The following is a 10,705-nucleotide window of genomic DNA, read 5'->3' on the forward strand; positions in this document are numbered from 1 at the left end:
AAATGTTTCTTTGGGTCTTTTCTGTACTACCAAATGTTCTTTTTAATAAATGAATCATTTTGCAGTTAATAGCCAAGTGAAATTTGAAAACATTATTGTTGCTTCTAGGAAGATGAAGATTTGATATGCTGATTAGTGCATTCAAATTTAGATCAAAAGGTCTCAGGCCAGTGGCTGGAAAATTCTTCCTGCTCATCTGGCAGACAGATGGGTGTCTGATTAATCAGGAAAGGTAAGAGGTGGCAAAAGAAGGTTGAGATCTGGATTCCACATGCTGTTGATACAGGAACAACTTATTGTCCCTACTTACAGCCACAAGACTTTGGGACATCTTTGAAAACTCTGCAGACATTTGAAAAGGCAACATACAGCATGAATGAAGCATAATCATTTAACAAGCTACTCACTTTTAAAGGAATACTAAGTTGCTTTGAAGTTTTCAAGTTTTGCTTATATGAATTTTTATGTTAAAAATGTTTAAAAAAATATTTTTTGTGATTGAAACATTTAAAGTTTTGAGACATGTTTGCAGTGTTGTGAAAACTTTTTCTCATGCAGCATTACAGTTTTCAGTTATTGCTGTGAATAATGTATTTTTTGATACATTTTCTTAAACTGTATAATTAAGGCCTTTATTTTGATCATGTCCAAGTACAGGATGTGTACTTGGGTGATTATTTAAAGGTGAGATGACTTTAAATTTCAGTATTATCAGGAACAGTATTACAATTATTTTAAGTCTTTTCCACAAGTCATATTTTATTCTCTGATTAATTATTGGTGCCTGTTCACATGTTAAACAATTTTTTTCCATTGTGCTTGACTTCATGCACAATATTTGCCCAAAACATCCGCATTTCAGCGAAGTATGTTTTGGACAACTGGTTAACATTTATATACTATTGTTCACTAAAGTAAAGCAGTGGATACAGTATTTTTAAATGAAAATATATGCCTTTTCCCATACAATTCATGCATGTATGGAACATCTTAGCACTTAGGCCTGGAATAGTAGAAACAGATGAAACTGTTACGTGAGATTTTTGAGAGGGTACATTATAACTCGGGGTACTTTATACATCATCTTAGTTCTCAGTAATGTAACAATACCTAGATGAAATCCTTTTTGAGCTGTTAACAGCAAGATCTTGGACAATGGTAATGTACATTTGTAGAAACACATATCAAATAGGTTCAATAAGGTCTAGGGGTCTTTGGGGAGGCAGCATAGTCTTATGTACTCAGAAAATGATGCTGAAAGTTTCCTGTTAAAGACCTGCTTATATCTGTAGCTAGAAAACTCCCTCTGCCCAACCAGCAGCTGCTTTCAGGAGTGGGTATCTGGTTTATCAGAGCCTCTTTCCATGTGCCATACCCTGTGATGCAGTGAACCACATTCACTGTAAAGGTCATTGCACCGAACAAGTATTTTCATTGGTGCTCAGCCTGGTTTTAAAAACAAAGACTTTGTCATATGTTGGAGTGCACATAAATTATACATAGTACTCTGTTGTATCCATATTTCTTGCTGCCTCAGGCATAGTGAATGTTCATATAAATTTATTTTTGTTTCCACGCAGCTTGCTTTGCATACAGATAGTCCATGTTTGTCATTCACTATTTTCAATTAAAACTAGTTTTTCCTTAAATTCTTTTTTTCAAAAACTAAAACAGTGCCACACAGGGCCAAAAATTTTGTGTTGTGCTTTTCTTTCTTTGTTACATAACAATCCCTTTACGCCACTAAATTATTACTGCAGGTTTTATAACTGCATACTTCATTCTGCACTTTGCTTTCTCTTAACTCTCTACTTCTTATAAATTATTGTTTGAGAAATGAAGTTGCAACTAATTTTCTTCCTTTTTTAAACAATTTCAAGATAGCCTTTTCCTTTGTTAAAGAAATGTAGGTAGATACACACCAATACATATTAAATCATACAGAATCATGCAAGTAAACAAGAATTTTTTTAAATATAAACAATGAAGATTTATTAAAGCACATTCTTTCACACTTTCTCAAAACACATACCTAAGTCGTTAAACTTTTATTTTATACAATCCATTCTGCTCAGAAATTTTTTTTAAGGTAAAATACTAGACTGTTTCTGTGATGTTTTCATGTAAATTCTAATCTTGCGTGCAATCTGTTTGGGTGTTTCTTGATAGTAGTTAGTTGCATCTCGAGCCATTGCCTGCAAAATATACAACAGCTACTTATAGGTATGGTACTTAAGGGTAAGCATTTTATCAGGATAATAGTTCAATTACTACTTGATTACACTGTAGAATGATATAATAGAATCATGTGTAGGCATAGGCACAAAACTCGCTCAAAACACAAAAATGAACTTTTTATGCAAATTCTTTATTACCAGACAACTATGAAGAGCGGAGGGGCTACAAGTGCTCTTTAACCAAATTAATTTGTGCCCTGGTCAATGTTAATGGCCCAGGGATTCCCCTGTATCTAGGGCATCCACCCTGGCTGGTATAAAAGTTGCTGAAAAAAGATTTCCAGTCTTTCTGTCAATTTTCCTTTCCTTAGCATATGTTGGGGGTGGCTGGGAAGGTATTCATGTCTGGTAAGTAAATAGACAAGGAAAATTTACTTCATTGACTTTACCAGAAGACCTGACCATCAGAAGAATAACTATTAGGAGGTGGACCCTGCCAAAATATCACTTGCTGACCTTTCTCAAATGTATACTTTACTTGCAGTAATGGCATGTTTGTGCAGCAGAGACCCAGCAAGATGCTGAGCAGCAGAATGGATGGGCAGGTTATAGAGGCAGAATGCAGACAACTGAGACTGAGTGCCACCTGATGGAAGTCATAATGTCATGTAGAGCCACCTTCCTATAGAAGGCAAGATTCACACTTCATGGGTCATACCTTAGACCAACAAGATGCACAAAGTGACAACTGTTTAAATGAATTCTTAATGACAGACTTAATCCTGAAATATAAAGATTGTGGAGAAACATGCTAAAGGTGTCTGAAGTGTGAGAGGAACAGCTGAGGCCAGCTATCCCATTAAGGACATGACCTGCACAGGTAAATCCTCAAAGCCCTGAACAGGTTGTGAAATGCAGTGTCATTGTGTCTGGAAGAAGGAAGAGGCTGGACCACAACTGGGTGAGATCTCACGTGAGGCAGCTAAGTCTTAGCCAGAAAAGATGGGTTAGTGAACAGGTGCATGAAGCAATTTTCTTGAAATTATAGATTATCAGGATCTCTTGACAAAACACAAAATTCAGGCACCCTCACTGCCATAGTTCATGTTGTGGACGGGTGTTACTAAGTTAAACTCACTTGTGACATGCATTCTGTCAACAAAAAGCCTTTATGGCTGTTCAGGTTGTGACGTATTAGTTTCCAAGAGGAAAGAAATTTCCTCAGAATATTCTTCATAATCATTATACAGTTTCAAATACAAAGTGGCAGAAGGAGATTGTGTAACAGCTGAAGGTAGTGTGGAAGCCTGGGAAGGGAGAGAACAAGAGCTTACAATAGTGAAGGCGGGTCAAGTACGTGAAGTACAAACACTAATGGTTGTGATTACCCGTCAAGTAGGTAAAAACAGGACCCTACCCACCTTATCCCAAAATCAACAACCCCAGGGAAGGAGCAAGGGGAGAGAGATGACTAGTTGCAGGGGAGACCTGTTTGGTACCCCAAGGGAAAACTGTGCAGCACATACTTAGAAACAACAGAGGAGGTAGAAACAGAAAAATTGGTCTTGCCTGCTGACATCAAATCACAGAGGCATGATGGTGACCACGCCTGTAGCAGCTTGTTCCTTCAAACCTAGGCCCATCTAGCCTCTGACCATCCTGTGCAAATGTCACAGCCACAGACTGATGATGAACAGGAGCAAGATCACAGCATGCAGAGTAAAGGTCAATTAGAAGAGGACTTGGTGACAGTTTTTTTTTCATTACAAAATTCCTCCATGATTCTTTTTTTTACTGAGAAAGGAACACAGCCCAGGTGAACAGCTGAGAAGCCAGGCAGCCAACCAGTAAGTAGGCAGGTTAAAATGTGTGACGACAGCAATATCTGCATGCAGCGTGACCACTGAACTAAATAAAGAAAGAATGGTGATCTTTTTTTTTTTAACAGAGCTTTTTAAAGCACTCTAAGGATGATGGACCTGGGTACAGAGGAGCTCCAGTGGCCAGGGCCACCAATGCCCACTGACTAGGCTTGGTTAAAGAGCAGCAGCCCCTAAACTCTTTACTGTTGGGATGCCTGGTATAGTTTATGTAAAAACATAAATGTACACATTTCTTTTAACACAAACCATTTGCACATATTTACAGCATTCTCCTTCAATGCTGCAGAAAGTTTGGAAACCTTCCAGAGTAACTTATTATGGTATTTGCTAATAAAGTTTGAACGATCAATGCCACTCTCAGCAATATGTATGCTACAGATTAAATGAATACACCTTATCTCCTATTCATTTGTATGATTGCAATCATAAATTTACACCAGACCTTGAAGTTATCTCCATATTTAGCAATCATTGCAGCACAAAACTGTGCATCAGGCTCAGAGAGCTTTAGTCGTTGTTCCTGTGGTAGGGCTGCTTCTGCTTCTAGCTCTGCAACACCAGAAAACTTGTTAAGGCATAAAATGTTATTTTAACAGACTCTATATTTTAGCTGAGAAAAAGAATAGATGGAAATTAAAATGTCATATTTAGATAAAACACAAAGTGATGGAATTGATTCATACTGCCATTTATCATGTCAGCCCATTCTGATGTTTATTAGTACCTACCTAAAGCAACCTGCAACCTATGATGCAGGAGACAGTCAACACAGCTCAGTCTTTTTCAGTCAATTTGTGAATTTTAATAGTGAATCTTCCTCACAAAATTTGATTTCTGGAGTTAGTTGTTTTAATGTTTTGAACAAACACTTGCAGAAAACATTATCAGTAGAAGGAAAATGTGTGTATTTAAGCTAGGATTTGATTAATCAGGCAAAACGTATCTGCAAATAAAACTGATGTGCTTGAATTTTCATTGCTTGATCACATAGCCCTCTCATCAGTCTATTTGAAATATAAGTCTATGCTTTAGTTTAATTTTAGGTTTAATTCTTCTTGCATTCTGTCCATACCTGAACATGTGCTAGCAGGAGAATTAGTTTTATTAAGCTCAGGTAAACGCTATGCCATGCCAGTATGCAAAAGCAATAGGCATCTGAAATCTTTTGTGCCATCCGCAGTCCAGCTACTCAATCACAGATGAACTACCAGCGGTGTGTGTGATGGTAGGTGTGCATGTGTGTGTGTGTGTGTTTTTTTTCTTTTCCCCCCATATAAATATACTTTGGAAACAGGGCACAGCTCCCATTCAAATTGCCCGTTGGGATTAATAAAGTCGATTTTTATTGTTAAGGGAATAGTTATCCATTTCTGAGAAATAGTTAATGAAAAGCACAAGCAAAAAATTTCATGTATTTACAAAGTATGTTACAAAAGTTTAAAAATGTACATAACAGAGTGGTATAGATCATGTAAATAAATGAAAACTAAATAAATATAGCAATAAATTAAAAAAGCTAAATAACTTGCAAATGTGCATATACAAATACAAACCTTCTGCTACATGTAACTTCTTCTGCTTCTTTCCTTTTGCTCTTTGTTGATCTAAAGTTTCTTTTCTTAACAGTAACTCCTAAAATGTTAAAAAAAAATGCAGAGCATGATATCAAACTGACAATTACCAGTGCAGCAAAGAAAATATGAAACACAATTTTAAACACTTAATGAAACTTTGATTAAAGTGGGAACTGACTGTGCAAGATTTCTTGGACTTGTCTATAGCTGTTCACCTCGGTGAAGTAACACTAATATTTGATGAAAATAAATGGCTAAAAAAGAAATGGTAGCTTATACAAACATTTGGTAGCCATACTTTTAATACTTCAGTGCTTATACATAATTCTGTTGCTAAACAATATAAATCAATGCTATTCATCATTACTCATTCATCAAGACCAAAATTAAATGACACATTTAGGTTTGATAATCCTATAAAACATACAGTGGTGTGATATTCCAAGGTCTTAATACTGACTGTTTGGAAGCTGCCTTTTAGAATGTACAAATATGCAACAAGGGTGATGTGCACTGAATACAACAGACATTTAGCTTTTATCTGCTGAAGAAGGTGCATAGATATATACTAAAAGCTCTAGTGAATGCTACCAATTTTTTTTCTTTAGTGCAAAGGCTTAGTTTTCCTTCAACCATATTTACTGGCTTAAATACAATTCTAACCTTTGCTCCTGGAATTCTGAAGGTGGAGTTAGGATCAGCTGACAGTCCCATATCATGAAGATTATTACATATTGACTTCTTCGCATCCCATGCCTCCTTTATCTGCTTGCTGTTAAATTTTAATGAAAAAAATAAATTAATGATGGCTGAAAACATTAAATTTTATTTTTGTAAAATAACATTTATGACAAGTTAACTTACCTTATCAATCACATGGGTGCAAGAAAAGTTAACACATTTTACACTGTAATTATGGAGAAATGTTCTTTATGATCTTATAAAAACATCGTCAAACTAAAGGAACTATTCCACGCACAAGCCACTGCAGACTTCAGACTAGAACAATTCCTTTCATCATAGTCGCCACAGAAGATAATTCAAGCATATTTGCTTACAATCAAGTACAATGACGATATTATTTCTCTTTATATTAACACCAGAACGAGAGAGCAGGGATGGTGGTAGACAGGTAAAGTCCCCATGACAGAAAATGCTTAAGATTTTAACTGATGATAAACCATGCTTGAACAGAAATACTGTACCAATGAATGGACGGTAATTTCTTAGATTTTTTCCAGCTTCGTCTGCGATCTCTTTGATAGTCGAACGACTTCCGTTGCTTTTTTGGCTTACCCATGTTTACAGACACATGTGCTTCGAGCACAATATCGTTATGAAGAAAGCGAGCCCTTAGTCGAAACAAAATGTTTGAGGACAGAACTCTTTGAAAATACAGTAGTCATTTTCAAAATTCGGATCTGAGTTGCTTCAGTGTGGGCAGTTTTCATTGTCTAAGGGTATATTTTATTTCAAAAGACATTAAATCAAAGGCATGATCATGAGAAACCTTCCTTTTAAGTTTAACTACATTGTTCAATATTATTTCCTATTTGGATTAGACCGTAGCCTCAAAGTCAGGGTAAGCTACTCTGGGGTACCAAAAGGGAGATAATCTCAAAACTGTTACGTGATGGCTTCATCAGGGATAAAGAAGGAGGAGAGCACCACCAAACCTGGAGAAGAAGAATTTGGGTACCTTCCGCCTCCTCGAGAACTACTGTATCGCGAAGAGGGTGTTAAAGAAAAGCTTTTGAGGAAGACAAAAGAAAACCCTTTTGTGCCAATTGGTAAGGAATTTAAAAGTTCTGACCTCCGAACAAGACCTTGACACGCATTGTTGCCATTGGATAATGTCACGAACGTGACTACGCTTTGATTTCTCTCTCATCGTGGTAGTTATTTAAGAAAATAGTTTAGAGAAATTATAATTCATAGGTTTCAAATTCGCGCATCATATATTTGGATTTGAATTGCATAATTCTTAAAAAAATCTCCAGATGACAAGTTTTAGTTTCTGATATTCAATTTTGTTTGTGTTTTGTGGAGAGGCGATGAAGATAAGCGAAATAGTTAAATCTGTGTTCTTCGGCAGGTGTGCTTGTGACAACTTTCGCTCTGAGTTATGGACTGTGGCAAATGAAGACTGGCAACAAAAGGATGTCACAGAATATGATGCGTCTTCGAATTGTTGGCCAAGGTTTCACCGTAATGGCCGTTTTAGCAGGTGTTGCGTATGGAGCATCTGGCACGAAGCCCAGTAATTAACAACAACAACAACAACAACAACAACAAAAAATGACCCTTTCGGAACAACACAGTACTCTAAAATGGTATTCTTTGTACATGTTGGATTTATTTCTTGCTCTGAGCAAGAGTTATATCTGTTAACAGGAAACAGGAAGTTCACATCAATTTGACCTGTTTACAGATCATAAGATCACAGAAGCAGAGTGAGCACGCATAGTTAGTAGGGCAATCGTTTAATTTGATTGAAATTGTTTGGTACCAAATAACATTATCTTCAGAAATGTTCTATATGTGGATAGATATAACTTTCAAATATATTTGTTAGTATGAAACTGTACTAAGTATCAAAATTTTAAATGACATTTTGTCATCCTTAAACTTTTTGTGATCTAAAAGTACTTTTCATATGCAAACTGTTGTTTTTTAGTATGGGCTGCACATCTACATTTCATTTACATTGAGTTTGATAAAGCAGTATGAACATAATAGAAATGAACATAAATGTTTTTACTCTTAAACATTATCAGATATATTAGAGTTAACCAAAAAAAAAAAAAATGTATAATAGAGAATTGTTGTCGACTCTCTTGTCCGAAAACATATCTGTTAACATATTAGGTTACATTAAAAGTATTCTTGTTACAAATGTAAAATATTTATGCAGTATACAAGCCTCTTAGCAAGTAAGAATTAGAATATTATTGATGTATTAATTAAAAGACATACAACTTGTTATAAAGACTAAGGAGGGATTAACATTTTTGGGAGAGGGGGTTGTATCCTTGTAGTATGGTACATAATATTCAAAAACAGTATAATTAAAACTGCATTAATAAATGTAGGTTATAAATCTGTTGCTTATGAAATGCTTGAGGGAACAGTTATGCAATTATTTCAACTTTTTTAATCCTGTGTTTATTGTAGAGTGAGCTGACCAGATGTGTTCTCTTCCCACTCTGATATGCTTGGAATTCACATGTTGTGAAATGTGCAATGGTCATGAAAGAGAGGAGGAGCGTGCATGTGTGTGTATGTATATATATGTAAACTATGTGTAGAAGAGAGCACAGAATTGATCATCATAAAGAGAAGAAAAATGTGTCTCCAAATATATTTATTTTAGAATTGATGAAAAATCTATTATTCACCAGAGGAAATGGAGATCTGTTGTCTGAAAAAGTCTGCTAACATATTAAGTCGCATTAGAAGTATTGGGTAACTTCAGAAGAGAGTTCATATTTGTTTTTTGTTAGCATTTGAAATGCACTAGAATGTCCTTCCTTATGATATAAAAGCTACAATAAAAACAGTAAAGTATAAAGAGTGTCACTGTTGTAATCTTAACGTGTACTTTTGATTAATTTTAAACATTGTGTGCACACACAGGCATGTTTGGTTGCCATGGTGGAGGGAAAGGATTAAATGTGATTTCTTGACAACAGCCCTTATGTTATTGTGTTTGTTAAAATAATTTAATACAGCATGACCTAATGATTTCTGCGTTCTTTCTTGGAACAGGGTCAGTTTAAAATACTGGAGAGTATTGCACAAATACTGTCATAGAGAGAAAGTCTCTGGAAATGCATTTAGCAATATTAGCACAGTATTCAGAAGAAACAATAGTCGTGAAACATACGGAACCATCAGGGCATCAGTCTTACATCTCGTATAAAAGAATGAAGAACAGTGTCTGGAATCCTTAACTAGACTAATCAAGCTAAGACAATAAAAGTAATCACTGCATGCATGTCAACAAGGGCTCTGTTTTTGAAGATAGCTGGTGGAAATATTGCCATTCCTTCTTATAATAAGCGTTACATATTAAATATTAGTTTTGAAGAGTAACCTAAGATACAGTCTCAGTTTTAAAGAGCAGCCAGCAAGTAGTAGAATACTGACAAACATCAAAATGCATTCAGTATGATAATATGGCTTTCTAAATATTCAGGATTTTATATCCATCTCCTGTTGTACTACTAGAAATGCACTGGTTTGCACACTGGCATCTTTGTGCACAGAAAGAAAAAGATGACATGCAGTGTATAAGTATACTTGCTTGTGTGAAAATCATGTCTTAAATAAACAACAACATTGCTGTTTTAAACAATTGATCTTGCTGTCTGGTATAAACAATGGTTAAAGAAAAAAACAAAAATCTTTTTCTTAAAGGTCTGCACCACAATGTAGGTAACAGTCACTTATCATCAATACTGACTGCAAAGGATCATGTAATGAACTCTAAACCTGGCAGAATCACTAAGGTTTCTAATTTGGTGTAATTAACGCAAGGTCAAAGTAATATCTCTTCTTCCTGCTCTTCTATAGTTTCTTCATTCTCCTCTAATGTACCTAATTTAGTAACATAACCAGTGAAGCCCATGACTGAAACAGGTAAAGGTGCATGGAGGAGGTAGGTGCACATGATTGTGATTCTAACAAATATTTTTATCCTTATTGAGATAGATACCGTCTGCATTGAAATAAATGTGCTGCTTTTTTTTTTTCTTTTAAGGTAATGAGTCTGTTCAATGACAGGGTAAACAATCCCTCAGATAAGACTATATAAAATATCTGTAAAGAGATAGTTTTTAACTATTAGACAGATGGGTTTATTTTTTTCTAAAACTTCCCAACACTTCCTACAGATTCACAATATCTTTTCACAATTTTGCTTTTAAAGTACGTATAAATCTGTACCCCGTTTCAGAACACAGTCCCAAATCATGATCTGGTCACTATTGGTCCAACAAATATTAAATGAGGGTGAGGACATAAATAGATCAATAAATACGAGTAATTTTGATGAAAGTACATTCTGCCG

At 35.4% G+C, this 10,705-nt stretch overlaps 2 protein-coding genes across 2 annotated transcripts; one reads left to right on the top strand and one right to left on the bottom strand.

Moving 5' to 3' along the window:
- Positions 1-1,965: 1,965 nt before the first annotated feature.
- Positions 1,966-7,162, bottom strand: LOC112564347 (nucleolar protein 16-like). Its single transcript, XM_025239087.1, has 5 exons — positions 6,840-7,162; positions 6,298-6,406; positions 5,614-5,692; positions 4,503-4,609; positions 1,966-2,195 (listed from the first exon to the last, which is right to left on the bottom strand). The coding sequence occupies exons 1-5, from the start codon at positions 6,932-6,934 to the stop codon at positions 2,085-2,087; spliced, it is 501 nt and encodes a 166-aa protein (XP_025094872.1). The 5' UTR covers positions 6,935-7,162; the 3' UTR covers positions 1,966-2,084.
- A 68-nt stretch (positions 7,163-7,230) lies between these two features.
- On the top strand, positions 7,231-9,323 carry LOC112564349 (HIG1 domain family member 2A, mitochondrial-like). The gene is made up of 2 exons (XM_025239088.1): positions 7,231-7,424; positions 7,730-9,323. Exons 1-2 carry the CDS (start codon positions 7,268-7,270, stop codon positions 7,900-7,902), a joined length of 330 nt encoding a protein of 109 aa, XP_025094873.1. The 5' UTR covers positions 7,231-7,267; the 3' UTR covers positions 7,903-9,323.
- The last annotated feature ends 1,382 nt before the right edge of the window (positions 9,324-10,705 follow it).

Source organism: Pomacea canaliculata, linkage group LG5 (assembly GCF_003073045.1).
Source record: "Pomacea canaliculata isolate SZHN2017 linkage group LG5, ASM307304v1, whole genome shotgun sequence".
Classification (NCBI taxonomy): domain Eukaryota; kingdom Metazoa; phylum Mollusca; class Gastropoda; order Architaenioglossa; family Ampullariidae; genus Pomacea; species Pomacea canaliculata.

Excerpts from the sequence above, each read along its gene's own strand:
- LOC112564347 (XM_025239087.1), bottom strand. The coding sequence starts at position 6,934 with ATGGGTAAGCCAAAAAAGCAACGGAAGTCGTTCGACTATCAAAGAGAT. Across the intron at positions 5,693-6,297 it reads TCAGAATTCCAGGAGCAAAG|GAGTTACTGTTAAGAAAAGA; the intron begins GTTAGAATTGTA and ends TTAACATTTTAG. Across the intron at positions 4,610-5,613 it reads GAAGTTACATGTAGCAGAAG|AGCTAGAAGCAGAAGCAGCC; the intron begins GTTTGTATTTGT and ends CTGGTGTTGCAG.
- LOC112564349 (XM_025239088.1), top strand. The coding sequence starts at position 7,268 with ATGGCTTCATCAGGGATAAAGAAGGAGGAGAGCACCACCAAACCTGGA. Across the intron at positions 7,425-7,729 it reads AAACCCTTTTGTGCCAATTG|GTGTGCTTGTGACAACTTTC; the intron begins GTAAGGAATTTA and ends GTTCTTCGGCAG.